This window comes from Malaclemys terrapin, chromosome 19 (assembly GCF_027887155.1).
Source record: "Malaclemys terrapin pileata isolate rMalTer1 chromosome 19, rMalTer1.hap1, whole genome shotgun sequence".
NCBI lineage: Eukaryota > Metazoa > Chordata > Testudines > Emydidae > Malaclemys > Malaclemys terrapin.
In genome coordinates, this window is record NC_071523.1 from 16,313,382 (window position 1) to 16,334,304 (window position 20,923).

Consider the following 20,923-nt stretch of genomic DNA (forward strand, 5'->3'; position numbering starts at 1 on the left):
GACACATAGAAAATAGTAATCTTGTTTCATATTTATTCTACTTAACTGACTCTGTATGCTGACCTTTAACAGGGTCTAGAGCATAATTTTCAAAAGCATCTAAAGTCTTATTTTCAAAGGTGACTTGGGTACTTCTGAGCCTAAGACGATGTCTAGAACTACAGCGCTGCTGCGCGTCTGGTGAAGACGCTCTATGCCAACGCAAGAGCTCTCCTGTTGGCATAATAAAACCACCTCTACAAGTGGCAGAAGTTATGTCGGAGGGAGAAGCTCTCCCAGACGTGCTATGCACACAAGCACTTGTCTCGGTGCAACTTATATCACTCAGCAGGAGGGTTTTTCACACCCCTGAGCGACAAATTATGCTAGCATATGCTATGTCTATACTACAGCCTTTTGAAAGCAGGACTTGGGCAACTAAGGGACTTCAATACTATTGAAAATGTTGCTACTAGTCTCCCAATAATGCTGAGGGAATTTAAATGGATGCATCTCTCCTACATAGTAACTGCAGCACTGATTACTTAGTCTGACAACTATGTTTATTTCATTTTAAGTATTTTAAAATTAAAATGGAAGTCAATCTCCTACTACACGTATAGCCCTGCAGAGCCTAGCTTCATTACTTCTGCATCCCCACCCCTTCTGAACTGACAGCATGCCTTTTTAACAAGCTACTCTTTTAAAAGTATTTCTCATTCTTCTAGCTACAACACAGAGAAGTACCTACATTCGTAAATATGTCCTCATTTAATGTGGAAGATTAAATATGGAAAGGTTTATAACCTACAGCCATAACACTTGAGAATTTGCACTATATTATATATGTGTATGTATATACACACATATATATATATATATATACACACACACACACATACACACACTATGAGATTAGTGCAATCCAGATGCTTTTTATTTTTGTAGAAGTGTGGAGTCTATCTTGTTCTTCTTCCCTCCTGCCCACCACTGATAGAGAAAAGAGTTTTCACACACCTTGCAATTCTAAGCCGCTTTTTACCTCAGCTGACTGATGTCCACACCATCGAAGAACTTCAGGCCCCAGTTGGGACGGCTGCTTTCCGAAGCACTTATCAATTCGTTGACTGGCTAGCAGATGATGGGCTGGAGTAGTTTAGCCAAAACCTCTTACTGAATATCAAGTGTCAACAGTGCACCTAGTCTCCCCACTGGCCTACAGAACTCGAGCACGAAGTCACTCCTAAACACAGGAGCAAACAGTGCTGCATTGGACCTATATTCCCATTCTGAGGTAATGAGATGCACGAACTGGCCCTTGTCACTAAGAACTGCTGTTTCAGACAATGCGGAAAGGCTGAAGGTGGCAGCTCTCCCCACTTAACTGAAGAAAGCAGGATTTGGGAAGCATAAGGACAAGCCAAGGAATTTGGACCCGTTCTTTGGACCCGTTCTTTCTCCCACATCCCCTTTGAGACACCAAAGGAAAAGCAGTTCCCTCCCACCCTAAGACAAAGCACCTCTTCATCCCCCCCCCCCTTCACCAAAGAGTAATCAGCTGCCCTAATTGAGTCCCACAATGCCCTGGTCCCAAAGATAGCTGCTCCTTGGCTCCCAGGCAGGAACAAGAGGGGTCTCTGGTTTTCACGAATTTAGGAAAGAACTTACCCACTCACCCCGAGTCTGGAAGTTGAGCTGCCTTTTGTACTGAAAAAGTATATCTGGTTCAAAGAACTTGAATTTGCAACATTTGAGGGCATAAAAATATACAAACATAACTCCTTCCCCACCCCAAACTGGGCTTTTTCTTGAATGGGAAAAATCAAAACAGAAAGGAGTGCTCAGTGTCACTCTGCATAAATATCTGTGGCTCAGAGCATAACCACTCCACCTCTAATGTGGAGCAGAGCCCAAAAGGCAACTCCAGAGAAGATACTGGATAGAGGACCAGATGTGTTTTAATTTTGTTGTACACCTCTACCCAGATATAACGCGACCCGATAGAACATGAATTCGGATAGAACGCGGTAAAGCAGAGCTCCAGGGGGGGCGGGGCTGCCCACTCCGGCGGCTCAAAGCAAGTTCGATTTAACACGGTTTCACCTATAATGCAGTAAAATGTTTTGACTCCCGAGGACAGCGTTATATCAGGGTAGAGGTGTATCTACAAATAGTGCTACGTTCCCAATACAACAGAATAGGCAGAGTGGTAGTCACTGCAAATTCTTAAGTGCTTGAGGAAATGAAGACTGCACAATCCAAACAATCCTCCATTTGAAAGGGGGGGGGGGGAGGGGAGGGAGAGTGTTTGCATTGAGATGTGCACCATCTCAATTAGAGGATGGATTGGCTGGGAAATATCCCTTTTCTTCATCAAAGATGTGATTATACAAAATTAAATTATGTACATTCAATGGATGCCCTAAATTTCAAGTTTAAGAGATACTGCTACTCAGTCTTTTCATCAGAAATTGGGTTCCCTAATGTCCTTGCATAATATGGATATCAGTTATGGGGAAAACCATGTGGAAGGAAATTTCCAACATAGCATCAAATTTAATTGTACTGTACAGCTTTATGGAGCTGCTCATCTTAGCTGAGTACATTCAGAAAACTCAACACAAAAGAAACCACCACTACTGGGGTCTTATGGAGCTCAAATTTAATGTTTTCTAGTCAGCAAATACACAACTAAAAACCTGCTGACTCAAATCAAGCCACAGTGAAACCTGCACCAAGGACCTCCTCCATGTCTTACACAATCATTTTAAAAGTCTACTCAAGTCTTGCAGTACACAATTTTGTTGAACCAATAATTGAAAGCCCATCTCTTCTACTGGGCTACTGAATTTGTTGATTCCTTGGGTGGCCACTTAAAATAGGTTTCACTGTATCCCCCATTTTCTAATCCTCATCTAGTGCCTGTTTGCCTGTTCTCAGCCTTAAAAAAAAAAACTGAAATTTTTCAGCCATACAAAAATAAACTTTAGTTATAATAGTGACGCTTTGTAATATATTAAAATATTTAAACGATAACATTTTAGCTGCCATTTCCAGATAGCTATAGAAAATAGATATCAAATCTAACATTAGAAAGATTTTACTAATTTGATCCAGCATTACTTTTACGCAGCTCCCCAGAAGTTAAAAATCTAGGTCACGCAACAATAAAGAATGGGACAGACTGCCATATTATACCTGGTTATCCAAACTCTCACTTCAGAGGCATCACATTTTGTAACATGGGCCTCAATCTACCGTTAGAAATTAATAAGCAAAACCTACATAAATTTAGTTTTCCCTTTCTCACCAAATTATATTTTTAATATTAAAAATCAGATCCTGCGTAAAGAGAACAAAACCCTAACAAGTGCCCTGATCTTGCAAACTAAAGAGGTGTTTGGGTTTTTTTTGTTTTTGTTCTATACTTTATATTTAAATGTCCTAAAATACTGCATGCTCATAGCTGATGTGAAGAAAGGTAGTGTGCCTGACCCTTGTCATCTCTGGTCTTTGGGAATAAACCTCACATTTGGGCTTTCTGTGCCCATTCTTGGAAATATACTTAAGGAATATGTTTTTGATGTACAGCCAAAACCAGAAATTAACAATTAGCTTCTTGATGAGAAGAGAAAGTATTTTATGGATTATGTTCTCTCCCCTTAGGCCACTAGTTTACTCTAAACCTTACCTGTTTGCTTGACTGAGCTAAATTTGATTTTAATTCTTTTGGTGGCAGTTCTTAGCATGCCAGGAAAGAGCTCTGCACTGGGAAAACATAGCCCACAATGCAGTGCAGTTCATGGATAAAGGTGTAAAATATTCATAGTTCTGTTCAAGAACTAAGTATGTTAATTTACTATACAAGAGGATTTTGAATGCATGCATTATAACTCAATAGCAAGTTACAAGGGGAGTGTTAGAGATCCTAAAATAATGTGAAACACTTGCCTAGAACCTTAAAACAAAGCTCTTGCCAGTCAAGCAGCTGTGTATTCCTTATGCAAAATAATGAATTACACCTTTCAAAGATGAACCATATTGGGTTTTTTAAAAAGGTCATTCCACGGGGATACAGTTCTTTGTCTTTCCTAAGCAGATCATTGTACATCTGATCATATGTTGTTTTGAAATCATAAACATTCGGCTTGTCTGGTGCTGGTCCTGGCAGTTTCACATGAGTCCCTGTTCCAAAGGATCGAACACTGAATCCTCGTTTGCTGAAAGACACAAAAAGGGATTTATAATTAGATTGGACAAATTTAAAACCTACATGTCTAGGTACTGAACAGCAATGCATTGGACTTGGAAAAAAAATTCTTCGAGACCTATCAACTCTGAATCCAACCTTCTAAGCAAATTTAAGATAAAAAATTATACATTTGCAGTTTCAGGTAAGTCTTGGTACACAATACATATCCTACACTTCATTTAAATAACTTTAGTTATGTTTCAAAAAAGTGACAGCCAGAAAGTGTGAAGTTGTGAGCAGTGTCTCCTTCATCTGATATCAAAACAAAACAAATTGGATTGTATTCTTTTTCAATCTCAAGCTTTTCCATTGTGTTCTAACAAAACTGAAATTATGTGTGTTTTATATAACTCTGTTTCTCTAATATCCTCATGCCAAGAGTTGTCTGTTCAACCACAGAGTGAAAAGTTTGCAGGAAGAACCCAAAACTGTTACATAATCAGAGACTATATTTCCTGCTGTCTCTCAAATTTTGCATCTGTACAGGTGTAACCCTAATATGCAGCATAAGCACAATGAGAGACTGAAAACAGAAGGGGGAAGCTTTATTGATGAGCACAGAAACCATGAAAAAAAGAGACATGGTTAATAAGACAAACCTTTATTTTCAAACATTCCGCACCCATCCATAAACCAACAACAAAAACAACAGTCTCCTCACCTGTATCTCCCAAGGAAGGTAAAATTAAAGCTTTGAGCCTGAAAAAGTTCATCTTGATGTTCCTGATATGAGTGGTTGCAAAAGACTTAATAAAGGGACTCAAAACTGCTGTACTGGTACAAATCATGACTACACTAGGCATTTGCACTTAGACATCTGTGTACATGCAAAAACCCAGCAAGTACAGACAAGGCCTTAGCCACAAGACTGATTATCACCAATACAGCTGATAATGTGTAGTTCTAATGTACTAAAATGTCAAAACACTCCATTTTTTGCAATCCAAAAAATCAGTTTCTATGCAAGAGGCAATATTCAAAAGTAACGACAGTTCTCCTATAGACTTCAGCTGTGCACCTGAAACACTGATGCTATCTAAGCCACCACAAAGGATTTTTTCATAGTACATCCATTATGGGAAGAATGTAACGTAAGAAAGTGAAATTTGTCCTCATTTCCCACCCTTTAATAAAGGATTGGGTTTAATGGAAAGAAATAACTTCGCTACAGAGTACCAACATCTTATAACAAAGGCCTTCAAAGTGGAACCTGTAAAGCTGTAAGTTCCTTTCACAGAGCCCATTTAATAACTATAATATATATCTGCACCTATATAGCATCCTCTCTCAGACTACCTGGGACTAATGCATGAGATTCAGTGTGCTACTTCTGACAGCTAAGTAGGAGTCTCCCCTTCAGTTTGAGTTCTTGATTTTGGCACTGAAGCCAGATCTCCATTTCAAACTCCAGCTCCTGAGTTTGGCACCAGTCCTTGGTTTGATGCTCTCACATTCCACCATGGCAAGTCAGTTGCAGTACATTGTACGATCTATATGTACTTGACAGCCTATCAGGACCACTACTAAACACAGATAAGAGATATTGCTTTGGAATCAGTCCCAAAAGGAACAGATTCCTCTCATTTAAAATTCTGAAAATAAATTTATACCAGCCTAAAATATTAAAAAATATTAGTGCACCTGTAGGTCTTATTTTCACAATATTGTATCTTTGAAAGTGTAATCTTATACCAGAATAGACTTTTATACACATGCACAAACACCCCTCTCCTCCTCTGGCACACAACTGGATGGGAGGGGGAGGAGAAGGGAGGTTTGAGCTGGACTGTCTGGACATCACGGAAGCCAAGTTCTATGGAAATGGGCAATCTGGAGAACATAATGGAAAAAAACCATCAAATTAAAATCACTGAATTTACATTCTGTGAGCCTTCACTGAGTTCATAGAAGTGGGGAGGAAGGGAGTGAAGAGACTTCAAGGAAATGAGTAAATAATATTGCTGCTGAATTTAAGGGCCCTTGCCACAGAATTTGATTCTAATGTGATACAGCATACACAGGACCTTGATTACTGGATTAATTATCAACAAGGAGTCCTGTGGCACCTTATAGGCTAACAGATGTATTGGAGCATAAGCTTTCGTGGGTGAATACCCACTTCGTCAGATGCATGTATTAACCCATGAAAGCTTATGCTCCAATACATCTGTTAGTCTATAAGGTGCCACAGGACTCCTTGTTGCTTTTTACAGATCCAGACTAACATGGCTACCCCTCGGATACTAGATTAATTATATACACTGTAATAAATCAAAACTACCAGGTTCTACTCCCAGCCCACCCTTGCTAGACACTGATGTAATCAGGAAGTAAAAATTGTGCAAAAAACCATAATACCAAGATCCCATGAATTTCAGCTTCTCCAAGTATTTTCCCCTACCAAAAGCTGTAACTGCATCATCGCTGTATCTACACCCTTTTAAGGATATTTGGGCTGATTATCAGAAAAATCTTCCTGAGAGCACGAACTATTAAGCTATGGAATAAGCTACCAGAGAAAGTGATGGAAACACCCCTGCTTGGGCATTTAAAACTACACAAAGTGGTTTAAGCATTGGCCTGCTAAACTCAGGGTTGTGAGTTCAATCCGGGGGGGGGGGGGGGGGGAGGGGGGGAAGGAGACGGGACTTAGGGATCTGGGGCAAAAATCAGTACTTGGTCCTGCTAGTGAAGGCAGGGGTCTGGACTCGACCTTTCCAGCTCTATGAGATAAATAAATATAGGGAGATATACCTATTTATACAGACAGTAGGTAACAATGCTGAACTGGCAGGGTGATCGACAAGATGAGCTAGAAGGTTTTTTCATTTCTAACCTTTGAGTCAATCTTTCTAGCTGTTGTCGTGACTCCCCTTTTGGCCCATAGGTCACTCAAGAGACTGTTACCAGGGAGGGGAAATTTTTTTTGGAAAAATCAGCACACAGTATAAATTGACATCTTATTAAATGACCAGCAGGTAAATAAATAACAATTATAGTTTTAGTAGTAGCTAATTGATGCTAACAACCTTATATACTAAGCAAGAAAGCAAACGTGTACAGTGTATTGACAATCATTAAGGGGAAAGATGAGGAGGGACAGCAAAAAAAAAAAAAAAAAAAAACAACAAAATAAACCCACAACCCCATCCATTATTTTAGCTGCAAAGAAAGGCAGTTTTGTTTTTATCCATTTTATTCCACTCCATTCGCCCCATCCGCCTCACCAACAAAACTGCTGGTTGTCTAACCAGGAAAAAATGTGCTAAGAGACACAAAGGTTTGCAGAATTTGGGTTCTGATGTATAAGTGACAGGTCCTCTCATGCTTGGTTCTCACTTGTTTTAACTGAAGTCCCTCTATCGCAGCTTTCAGGATACCTACTTAAGAAATGCACTTGGCAATTTCAATATCTAATAAAGCAAGTGATTAAATAAGAGATCTTACTCATTTCTACAGACTCACTACTTCTTGACCCAAATTACCAGTCTTCTGAAAGAATTCTACCATTTTAAAAACTTCTCCAATTAAATTGATACGCATACAATGCTTAACAACCCAAAGGCTAAGACTCCCTGAAATGTCAATTTACTGTTTAAAAACGCACATATGCAGCTTCCAAGAGATGGCTATACAATTTCAGCAAAGCAAGTCAGCTGTGCAGCTATTAGGACTATTTTTAGTTACTTTCCTCCTTTCATTTAAATCAGTCCATGCTGAATTGCACAAGTACGAATGCAGAACATTCACTGTTACAGATCAGAAAGATGTCTGAAAGCATGAGGGAAGAGCAGTATCAGAAATGATAGCACTCAATATTTCAAACAGAACACTAATTTTTTTCAAATTGAGAATGATATAAACCTTTCTTCTACCAAATATTTTTTTAAAAAAATCATCAAATGTTTATTGTTTAAATTTAATGAAAGTACAAGCATCAGAATCGGCTAAGTTTTTCCAGCCAGATTATGGACAAACTACTTTTCAAATTTTGCCTGAGTCTGATGGATACTTTATTGACTTGTAGCCAAAAAAGTCATAACAAACCAGGCACGTCTTCCATTCCATTCCTGTCAGCAGCTATTAATTTAATAATTACAACAGAAGAGAGATTTTGAGGGCCAGACAAACAATCAACTGCATGGTGCTGACTTTTAGATATCTTTTCACTAGGTCATTATGGAAAAGGGGGGCGGGGGGGCGTATGCACACACATCCCATTGAATATTTGTGGAGTTAAGATTAGGAGAAGCAGGATCACAGTCTGTGGCTTCACATATATTGTGATACATCAGCTCCCACTGCAAATATCTGCTACTCCCAGTATGGCTTCCCAACCATAATGCTGTATCACCAAGCTCAAGCCTACCATACTTCTCATATTTATGTTTATTTGGTTGGCTATTTTATTAACATATTAAGTGCCACCAATACCCTTGGCTTCAGCAAGCTGCCCAGCATCGACTTGAAAACAAGGAATTGTAATAATGATAAGTTTTGTTGAGTATCAGCACTTAGAAGAACTTGTCCATTAGCCTGTCAGAAAGCAGAGGGTGTGAGAATCTGAGCGAAGTGGTCGGTCAGTATTGCGTAGGAGGTAAAAACATCTGGCTTTCTAATTCTGATGTGATTTGTGGAAAGGCATTTCAAGAGTGTGGCTTGCTTTCTAAAGACCCAGACTTGCAACTTCACTGAATTATCAACACACAAAAGAAGAGACCGAAGTTATCAAGCCTTGAGATCCAGAGCAGAAGATGTGAGCATGTACTGTGAGCATCTGACCTTCAGCATCTCACTTCCTTGCTTTCCAAGGATCAAATTGCAAGAAACAAAAATAAAATACAAGTGTTTAATTTTAAGTATTTATGCACATCCTATTCCCAGGGGCTGAGTGCTCTGTCTCTGTAGTGCTCCAAAACCTTCTTGGCACAGATTGTGAAGGACCAAGCTTTGTCCTAAACTCTCGTGTGCTGCCACACCACAAACAGGAGGAAGGCTGCCTTAGTAATGTATTTGTCTTACCGTGTTTTTTTCCATCTTCCCCTCTTCTCACCTTCCTATACTTTTTCCCTCTCCAATAATTCTGAATACTCTACTGTTTCTGCACACAGTGGAGACAGGAGCTGTGATATGAAACTGAGGTGATCCTGGTTAGTTTCTTTCTGCTAGACCATGGGAGGACAGCTGGGATGGATGGAAGTGGAAAGAGTGTATGATTCCCCACAGTGAAGAGAAGACTACTATTTTTTAAAAGATTAATTTCTCTCCCCTTCCCCAACCCTTGATACAGAGGCTAATATCTCGGCTAATATCTAGGCCATTTTCCATACTTACATTAGTTTCATTCTATTGCCCCTACTGGGCAAAGAAGTACAGTAGGAGAACCACAACAGATGGAAATTTTAATGATTAAATTCAAACTGTTCAGTTTTTGTAAACTTTGCTGCATCTGAACTAACACACCAAATCTGTTTTGTAGCTGAAATACATCAGTATGTTTCTACCTGTGGAATCCCAGAAAGGCAGTGTTTATTACATAAATAACTTAATGGGGGGCTAACACCAATCTCCCATTATAAAAATTGAATTTTCATGTAAGAATACTGCTGTCTAGTATTTAAATATTTTCTTAACTTCAAAACAATTGAGATGCAGTTATACAAGAATTGTGAACACAAACTGGTCTGAAGTAAACATCAGATTTACATCAACTTTCATTCCTGCAGCTACAGTAACCAATAAAGAAGTTTTAAAGTCCATGAAAATAGGTTGTCACTTATGAGAATTGTTTCAGTAAAAGAACAAATCCCGACCCCATTTAAAAATCTGATCTGGAAATAAGGCTCACTAATAAATTCTGTACACTACATGATGTAAAATGGTATCTGGAATGACTACGAATAGTGTGAGTTAGCCAGTCCGTACCTGTGAAAAAAGAACAGGTTTGTAAAATGGAGCTCCCTTATCCCTCTCCTTTCCCTCCTCCACCCATCTATTGCTGCCCTACAGCCATCACTTCATCAAGTAGTGGGATTTCGCAATACGACTGCCATAAGATAATAGCGTAAGAGAAGATTTTGGCACTGTACCCTTTTCTTCTTCCTCCACCCACCCTCCCTCCTAGGGCAGAATAGTAGAACTGCAATAGTCAAGTCATTTTCTTCCACTTTTTTCTCCTTGATCTTGTTTTGTTTGCATACCACAATACCACTGGCTGAAATGAGTCACAGGAGGTGCAGACATACTGGCCACAGCTTTCACCACAACACTTACCATAGCCACCCTCTCTCAAAAGGTAAAAGCTGCATTTGAAGAAGTCTGCATCCCATCTGAAAGAATAGAAACCTTTCATTGGCAAGGCTTCCTACTCCAAGATTTGAAATTTTGATGCATTTTGACTTATTTTTGAGAGGCCTCTCTCTTCACTAAACAGTCAGACCACCTCTCTCAAAACTGAAGTCTTTACATGGCATTAGTAGTTGCCAGAGTACATCTGTGTGTGTCGGTTACACAACATGGTTGTGCTACTTTGACATAATTTGAAAGTGTTTCAGCACATTTCTGGTAACTGTATGAAAAATGATTTCTAGCACCAATTGAGTTATTCAGCACAGCCTTCTTCTGCTAAGCAATTAAACAAGTTTGGATTAGTGAGTGAATCATCAAATAACTTAATAGCTAGCACCAGTCTTCAGTAATACAAAAAAAATCTAACATTTACAGTAAAGGATGATTTAGAGTCTTGCAGTATCAAGGTAAGAGTAAAGTTATTTATAACTATATGGAAAATATTAAGATGACTCCAAGTACACCATCTACAGCAACAGCAAGACAATACTAGCACACCTCAGATCACTGTTGATTACTGCAAATGCCTAATTCTAATCCAATGCATTAAGAGGTCCATTGGTGAATGTAAGATTTATGTAAATGATTTCCATTAATGCTAAAGTTATGAGCCTAGATAGGAGACTGTACCCACACTCAGGGCATGTCTACACTTGCCATTTAAAGCAGAAAAAGTCCCTTTTTTGCACAAAAACAGTGGGAGAGTCTACATTTACCAATGCCTTTTTGCAGTGAAACTCAGAAGTTTCACCGCAAAAAGAAAACCACCTCCACAAGAGGCATATAGATCTTACTGGTGATGCTTTTGCGGTGATGTGCAAGTGAAGACATGTTCTTCCTGTTTACTGAGCTTTTAACCTCCACAGGATATCCCAGAGTGCCTAGGTGACCACTCTGGCCAGCAGCTCTGCTGCTGATGCCGGTAAACAGACATCCACCCCTCCCCCTGTAAAGCCCCAGGAACTTTGAAACTCCCCTTCCCGTTTTCTTGGCAAGTGCTCACTTGTCATTTGGCCAGGTGACAATGCCTGCGCCATGGAATAAATGATCCCCTGCTTGGAGCAATGCTGAGCTACTGGACCTGATCAGTGTTTGGGGAGAGGAGGCTGTGCAGGGACCCAGGATGCCCCGCGATCACCCCCCCCCCCTTCCCACAAGGCCTATCGTCAAAATAGAGAGAGCTGCACTGTGGGATAGCTGCCCTCAGTGCGCTGCTCTCCTCAGGGATAGAAGTGCTGCAAATGTAAACACTCTCTGATGCCTGTGGAAGTGAGTACACAAACCAGCGCGCTTTTCTTTCACTGGTTCACTATCACCATTGACACTGACAGTGCAAAAACTCTGCAAGTGTAGACATAGCCTTAGTTTAGCAATAACTTTACACAGATAGGTCCTGATTCGGCATGAATGTGCCCAGCTTTAAGCACAAAGATAGTTTCAGTGAAATCGGGGGGACTACTCATATGCTTAAAGTTAGGCACGAAGTTAAGTACATTGCTGAATTGGGGCAACTGCATTTTCCACCAGAAGGCTCTCTAAGCACTCTACATAGAGCTCTCTACTTCTAGGAACCAGTTTAACAGCTGACAGCAGTGCTTGACAGCACTGATGAATCACTAACACTTGAAAAAGGACACAGCAGTCCTTATTCAGTTTTAGACGCTGGTGACATCTAAAAGCAGAAGAAACAAAACTTAGGTCAAAGCAGGTAAAGTTAATATTCTAGAACCTTATAGGACCCTGTGTTCTAAAAAGGGAATTTCACTTAACCTTAAACTCAAAATACTGCTGAGATTCTTCTCTCGAATGGCCAATATTGAACCAATATAAAGGGGTGTAAAATAACTGCTTTATTGCAATTGAATGACAACATTATTTAGGAAAGAAGTAAACATTCAGTTCCTGGGCAAGTTTAACACACATTATAATGAATAAAAGTAGAATAATGAACAGCATTTCTTTAAATAATTTTTTCAGTTTAATCTGAAGTTGGATCCCATTTAGCCGGCATGCACTTTACTCTTAAAAACTGCATTTGCAATCTAAAAGCGTATTGCTGACTGGTTTCTGCCTCTGAAATCTTCAGAAAGTTGACAACTTGCTCAATTTCTAGGTTTGCCTTTTTGAATACATTTGTCAAATAAATCAAATTCTATCAATATAAAATGTAATAAATCAATGTTTAGCTTGAAACGAGCAAATGCCAACACAATTTAAAAACATGTTTTTGTAAACTAAAAAGGGAAATATTTGACAAAAAGGTAAGCATACTCTTCATTTAGTTCAGTTGCTGATTGATACTACCCAATTGGTATAGAAACTCTGACTGAAGCTTGTTTATTGTAAACTGTACTTGGTTGAACTTCTGTTTCTCTTATGTGGTTACACCCCCAATATTACATGGATTTGTGGTTTAAGGCTTTAATGAAGTTTGTTATAAGCTTTCAACTCATTCTGTTTACACCATTAATAATATACCTCACACCCCCACCTGAATTCTCAATACACAACTTCCTAAAAATGAACTTGTATGAATGTATATGTAATGCATAAATCCTCACTCAAAAGCTACAAATTCTGAATAAAACCAGAAGTCAGCTACAAATACAGAAATCCTAATTTCAAGAGACTGAGGAGTTGTTACAATATTAGTCTGAAAATGCAACAGATTAACAGTGTAAACACAGTAGGCATGGAACTCTACACCGAAACAGTTCAAAAGTACATTTCCTTTTAGGAAGGCACTTTCAGAGAGGTACTCTCTATATAATAAAGTATATAAATTCATTATGATGAATTTGGAAATTTGAAAAGATTTGCTGATAAAAGAAAATCCTTGTATCTGCATTGACAGAAAAGGAGAATTTGAATCAGATAAATTGTGCATCCTCAAGGTAAAGAACAACTGGAATAATACTGCAAGCTTCTAAATATTATCTTGTAAACTAATCCCAATTCCTTTAATCCTGTTTCCATTTGTAATTCCCTACATGCTTAATTTACAATTTTGGACAATGCACTATACAAGTTGTACCCAGTCTATTCCGTATTCAGATCTGTTCATTGTCCCGTCTCGTGTTACTTCAAGGTAGATTTTATTTCTCTAGTTCTCAATGGAAGATGGACTTTCCCAGCCTTTGGAACCTGCCAGTGATTCTTCTAATTTGATTACAAGGGCCATTCCCTTCCTCCTGGTCTGAGCACACTGTACTGTGGGCCTAGAAACAGACTAGGTTCAGTAAATGGGTTAGACCGCGTTCACTTAAGGCTTACAAACTAATAACAAAGAACACTGGACTGTGATGCAAACTGATAAAAGGCAATAACTGCAGTTGCTATAGCCCCTATATTATGCCTACATATTGGAGGCTTCACGATGCCTTTTACCCAGGTAATTTAGTCTTTCCTTCACTGGCTTATCACACCATCACTCATTCCTGTAGTTAGTATATAAATATAAACATATGTTCAAACTGCCATGCTGAGATGATATAATTTACACAGCACTGGTCCATTTACAATGTGGTTACAATAATGAATTAACAAACAGTTCTCTGTCCTGAAGAATGTAGCCGTAGAACATAAGTTTGTTCATTTACATCAATTTATATTCTTTTCTGGCAACAATACTACTATAATGTGTCTTCATAAAAGGAAATATAAATCTGAAATATTTTTCAGTGTAGGATTCGGTTTGCTTTATATACATTCTCTATTAATCTACTGCAGTTTCACATTCTGAAACACATTATGCTGTAACAATACTATCACCAAACCCAGGGACTTTAACTTTTTTTATAAAAATATAATTAAATATCAAATGGTTCAGAACCATGATGCTGTGTGTGCAACTAACCTATGTAACCATGGAACTTTATTACTGTTACCTTCATTCTCCCTCCCCCATTCCCTTCTACTGTTTGCTAGATTCAATTGTTGCATCTTGTCTTAGACTGACCCAAAATACTTACAGGAAATGTCATTTTACAAGTTTATACAATACTCAATGTAAGTATTGATCCTAACTGAGGCCTTTGAGGACTGTCACTATACAGATAGTTACATTATGAATGGATCAGATTCTTAAACTATAAGAAATCCATTTTCATTAGGATTTCTTCACTGACAAGTTTTAAGTCAAAGTTATTCTTCCCACTTCCCTAAATGGCTACTGCTCTTGCACAACAACTTTAAACCAGTTAAGGCAGGGGTGGCAACCTGTGGCTCCAGAGCCACATGCGGCTCTTCAGGAGTTAACATGGTGCCTATACAAGGAGCTGCGACTCCGGGGCTGGAGCTACAGGCGCCAACTTTCCAATGTGCCGGGGAGTGCTCACTGTTCAACCTCTGGCTCTGCCCCCACTCCAGCCCTTCCCAGCTGATCGGGAGGTGCGGGGAGAGAGGGGGAGGGGAGAGAGGGGGAGGCGCTGATCAGCAGGGCTGCCGGTGGGCAGGAGGTGCTGGGAGTGGGGCGGGGGAGCACACGCAGGGCTGCTGACATATTATTGTGGTTCTTTGGCACTGTACATTGGTAAATTCTGGCTCCTCCTCAGGCTGGCCACACCCGAGTTAGGAGTGGCAAACTGTCTCAGAGACCTTGACTTTGTCAGTGTACTGTAGACTCCTTTGTATTTAATTTTCATGATCCAAAAGAGAAATGGTAACATTCTACTGTATTATGCTTACATACACACACGCAAAGGTACTATCTTTCACTGTGCAAATTCCCATAGATAACTATGATTTTATGTAGTATTACTGCATACATTTAAAATACTATGCAAGAGAACATGACCCCTTTCATATAGCAAGCCTCTGAGTGTAACCCCCCCTTATAAATTAAAAACATTATATATTTAACACCATTATAAATGCTGGATGCAAAGCAGGGTTTGGGGTGGAGGCTGACAGCTCACAACCCCCCATATAATAACCTCACAACCCCCTTAGGGGTCCCAACCACCAGTTTGAGAACCCCTGTTGATATGTATCCCAAGTGAAAACTATGAAAGTAATTACACCATAGGATAAGCCAGGTGTGGCCAAGTATGGTTACAGAATGACATCTGGTTTGGAAACTTTTAAGGTCTCATGAAAGCCATTTATTTGGTCAATATTGTTTGGGGTATTTTGTGTTTGGTTTTATATTTCAACATGCTACACATATGCAGTAGCTTCACAGCTCTTGTTAGATTTTTATATCATAGTGTTATGGTTGTAAGAAGTTTAAATATAGTTGTAGCAAGCAATAGATAAGGGACTATATTGGGACATTGGGAAAGCCATTTAAAAAAAAAAAACAGAAAGCAGCTAGTATTTGATCTTGTAGGACATTTGCAGCCATAGAGAACAAAGAATACAGAAAACATACAGACAGCTGACTCTCTGTAAGGCATAAGTGATCGTATAAAACTATAGAGAATGTCAGTCTGACAAACAGTCAGAACTTTTAAGTTTCCAAACTAAACCATACATCTCATCTTACATGGAATCCACTGTGCTTCAATTTAAAAGGGTCAAGAGTTTAGAGATTTCTCAAAATATCTTCAAATTTTAACCCCCTTTTCAAAAAAAAAAAGGGGGGGCAGACCTCTAAAAGAAAATTTGATCAATTCTGAACCATCTCAAATCCTGAAGTTTCTATACACAAGAGCACTGTTTGGGGGAGGGCAGGAGGAAGAGTTGAAACATGCCAGGAAAATGTTTTTATTTGGAATTGGCATTTCTGAATCCAAAACAGAGACAAATATTGATATTTTTGTCAAGGACAAGTTTTCAATTTTATTTCAAGCCTATCTGAAACACCTGATAATTTCATGCATTTAAAAAAAAAGGCATAAAACCCTATTACAATAAAAATATTGAAAAAACCTCATAAACCATGTATTAAGACTAACAAAATAAACGGTTTTAAATTCTATAATGCTTCAGGCAGATCAAAAAATATCTTAAAAATTTACGACTATGGGCAGCAGTGACAAACGTATCCTCCACAAGTTAAGGACTAGAAAAAATAACATTGCCAAAGTGAAAAGACTTTAAAAAAAAAAAAAAAAAAAAAAAAAAAAAAAAACACCCACACACACACTTTTTTAAACAAAATCTGTACTTAGTTTAAAAAACTATCCGTAAAGCTTATACGAGTGAATACTGAGACTTGAGATAAGGGTAAACAATATTTAAGATATGAACTTTTTAGTAGAATTTCCTCAACACTAAGAAAAGCCCCATAATAGGGTTTTAATTGTATTGTTTCAGTTCCTCGGTGCAAATATTTTAATATAAACTACAAACAGAATAAAGTTTTACAACCCCTCAGAGCACCATTTTTCAGAAAGCTCTTTAAAGGTATTTTTAGATGTCATGTAAATCTGTGCCCATCGTTTCAAAGGCACAGTATCCTGTATTATAAAAATCTAATTTTTTGTCTTAGAAACTTTATAAAATGCAATCTAAATGCCTCTATGCTATTTTAAAATTTCAATAACAGTTTTGTTCAATTGAAACATTCCCCCACATTGTTTGCTGCAATATCTGGTTGTAGTGTGCTTTGGAAAAACATGTAAAGTACTGCAGGGCACAAATCCCACAACAACAAGATGGACTGGATGATCAAGTAGGTATTTTCCATCTCTGACTTAGGAGTCTATAAATCACAAATTGAACTTCACTAGAAAATTAATATTTTCCATTGTCCATATTAGTAATATGTAAATAGCAAAACAGCATAAATGAACATAAGAATGGCCATACTGGGTCAGACCAATGGTCCATCTAGCCCAGTATCCTGTCTTCCAACAGCGGTCAGCACCAGATGCTTCAGAGGGAATGAACAGAAGAGGGCAATTATCGAGTGGTCCATCCACTGTCGTCCAGTCCCAGATTCTGGCGCGTTGGAAGTTGAGGGACTCCCAGAGCATGGGGTTGTGTCCCTAACCATCCTGGCTAATAGTCATTGAAGGACCTATCCACTGGGAATTTATCTAATTCTTTTTTTGAACAGAGTTATACTTTTGGCCTTCACGACATCCCACGGCAATGAGTTCCACAGGTTGACTGTGCGCTGTGTGAAGAAATACTCCCGTATGTTTGTTTTAAGCCAGCTGCCTATTAATTTCAATTGGTGACCGTGTGTGTGTGTGTGTGTGTGTGTGTAAATAAATAAAAACTTCCCCATTCACCCTCACCACACCAGTCATGATTTTAGAGACTTCTATCGTACCCACCTTAGTCATAACATTTCTCAACTGAGCAGTCCCAGTCTTTTTAATCAATCCTCACACAGAAGCTGTCCATACCCCTAATCATTTTTGTTGCCCTTCTCTGTAGTTTTTCCCAATTCTGATATATGAGATGGGGTGACCAGAAGTGCATGCAGCATTCGAGGAATAGGCATACTGTGGATTTATTTAATGGCATTATGATATTTTCTGTCTTATTATCTATCCCTTTCCTAATGGTTCCTAACATTCTAATAGCTTTTTTGACTGCTGCTGCACATTGAGCCAGAGTATTCAGAGAACGATCCACGATGACTCCAACATCTCTTTCTTAAGTGGTAACAGCTAATTTAGACACCATCATTTGGATGTATAGTTGGGATTATGCTTTCCAATGTGCATTACTTTGCACTTATCAATACTGCCATTTTGGAAATGGAAGAAGTAAATTATTTTTATAACATTGCTATTTTAATTGTTTGAAGCATTATCAGCACACACAAAAAATTGTTTTATCTAGACAGCCATTTAATGCTGATTTTAAGGGACTAACTATTAACTCATATTGTTTAAAACCCAAGTTTTGTGCTAACAGGCTAAGAGCTCATTTGCAAGATTTAAGATCAATAGAAATGTTTTCATGTTTTGTTTTTAAATCCCAAACAGAACTTGCAGCATTGGGAACCTAAAAGTGACTTCATCCGTTTCCCTTGTAGGAGCTGAGAGAAATACAAAGAGTAAAACAGCAACATGTGAAAAATATACTGCATTTTTTAAATTCCTTCATTTTTAATATGACAATAGAATGTTTACGATACTATTGTCTCAGTCTTATAATAAGTTTGAATATTACTAACATGGTAAATTGCCTTGGACCAAGATGGCTGCCACCACCCACGTGATATTTTATTGTTTACATGCCATTTGTACTTTTCAAACATTTTAAATAAATTCCACCGTTTATTCCTAAACTTTCCTTTCAAGTGATTTTAAACAAAGACCTAGATTACGTCCTTGTGCTAGGTAAGAGAGATTCAACAAACACACTTTCTGGCTAATCACTTTTTTTCCTCCCTCCTTTCCGTCTCTCTCGTATGTTCCGCCCTAAACTAAGTGAAGAGTTGAAAAGATGTGCAGCCCTAAATATGCGAGCGGCCATATTCTTGAAGGGGAAGTTGAACATTCAGAGCGGAGTGGCCTGTCCAGTTTCCCTCCAACAAGCCGGGGAGAGGGGGCTCGAGTCTCTGAATCTCACCGGTGTATCCAGAGAGGGCGGAGGATACCGGGGGCAGGTGGGTTTTATGTTGCCGAGCACCTAGAAGCCAGCTCATGGGATTGCTCCGGGCCTGCAAGCATGGGGGGGGGGTTAATGCTCCGCCACAGCCCTGGGCCCAGCCCCGCACGGACCAGCCTTATCAGCGGGGCGGACGCAGCCTGGTTATCGGAAGCCGAGGAGCCGGGATAGGGCCCAGACCCCTGTCCAAGGAGATGAAGTGCGGGTCTCGGACAACCCAGCCTGGGACTTGAGCGAGGCTAGCGGAGGTGGCGCCCGATCGAGCTCTTCCGGCGAGAGTGTGACCCCCCGAACCGCCCCAAATTCCAATACGGGGCCGAGACCCGATGGAGACCAGGACTCGGGGTCAGGCTCACAGGGACCGGTTCAACCCTCCGCAGCGGGGCAGGCCCAGGTTGCTCGGGCCAAAGGAGGCGCCCGGGGGAAGCGGGCGGTAGGGGAGCCCGGCTGTGGAGTGCCCAGGGCCGGGAGACTCACGAGCCCCTCTCCCCGCCGGGGTGAGCGCATGGGAGAGCAGGCTGGGCCCGGTGCGTGGGCGGGGAGACGGGCCCCGGGGCAGACGCGGCGGCGAGCAGCCTCTGTGGGCGCGTAGGGGGAGACGGGGGGCGGTCTCGGAGAGGGAAGGGGTCACGACGGGCAGGCCCGGACCGGGGGGGGGGTGACGGGCAGGCCCCGGTTACCTAAGGATGTTGTGCGCCTCCATGCTGCGGTTCTGGTTGCTGGAGCACACCACGGCCACCCGGAGCGGCGAGGAGGGCATGGCGGGACGCAGAAGAGGCCCAGCTCCCCTCCGCCGGTATCGTAGCTCCTCTGGTCCCGGCCGTCCAGCTCCGGCTCACTTAAAATGGCGGCCAAAGCCAACGACGGGCGGCGCCGGGACGTGTCACCAGGGGCAGCGTCGACCTGCTTCCCCTAACCATAGAGACCGCACGAGAGCGGAGCCCGTCACAGGCCATCGAGAGGCGGGCCGAAAGAGAGAGCGCCACCCTAGGGAAGGTCCGCCAGCCATAGAGAAGACGGATATGCTATACCCTAGCGAGGGGCCGCCCGTCATAGAAAGGAGGAGGACCAGTATGACAGCGCCGCCCTAGTGGAGCAAGAGGGCCTGCCAGCCCTCCGTCCCATGCCAAGGGGACGGGGCAGAGACGGTACTTCCGAGCGAATTGCCTCGTGGCCACTGGTTCAAATCCCACCCAGGCTCTCAGACATAAAAGCCAGACATGCTTAAGAGCTGGTGTGAAATAAGTTTGCCTAGTCCCTAAAGGGCAGGTGACACCATCAGAAAAGCCTCCGGCACTAAGGGACAGTCTCAGCAGGGAAACTCTCTAGAGCTGACTTTCTTATAGAAAAGGGGCCTGATTCGCCATTGCCCTCACCCTCATGCAGCCATTTACATTGACAATCCTAATATGGAGGCATTTGGCACACACTTGGCATGGACACAAATGATTACACAGAGTGCAAAGCCCGGGGCAGGGAGGGGGAACAAAAGGGTGGAGGTATAATTCCTGCCTGACAATTGGAGTGATCCGTTTATCCCCAGAACATCCTTTTTTAGGCTATAATAACTACTAATACCAGAGATTCCAAGATGATGAGCACCTTATAAATAGCACAGAGAGACAAGCTGAGTGAGGTAATCTCTTTGGTTGGTGAAAGAGACAAGCTTCCGAACTACACAGAGCTCTTCTTCAGGTCCTGTAACTCTGTGTAATTCGAAAGCTTGTCTCTCTCAGCATCAGAAGCTGGTCCAATTAAAATAGTACCACACCCACCTTGTCTCTCTAATATTCTGGAACCAACACCACTCCAACAACACTGCAAAGATCA

At 40.7% G+C, this 20,923-nt stretch overlaps 1 protein-coding gene across 2 annotated transcripts in view; it reads right to left on the reverse strand.

The window, feature by feature from the left end:
- SSU72 (SSU72 homolog, RNA polymerase II CTD phosphatase) overlaps nt 1–19,987 on the reverse strand; it is a 59,501-nt gene extending 39,514 nt beyond the window's left edge. Inside the window, exons 1-3 of one of the 2 annotated variants that reach the window (XM_054009042.1) lie at nt 19,774–19,863; nt 10,505–10,560; nt 4,056–4,199 (exon numbers count right to left, since the gene is read on the reverse strand). In XM_054009042.1, the coding sequence (XP_053865017.1) occupies nt 4,056–4,199; nt 10,505–10,560 (200 nt within the window). In that variant the 5' untranslated portion in view covers nt 19,774–19,863. Of the gene's footprint in view, nt 1–4,055; nt 4,200–10,504; nt 10,561–19,773 lie in introns of both variants that reach the window. The other variant, XM_054009041.1, reaches the window with a different exon arrangement.
- Nucleotides 19,988–20,923: the final 936 nt, after the last annotated feature.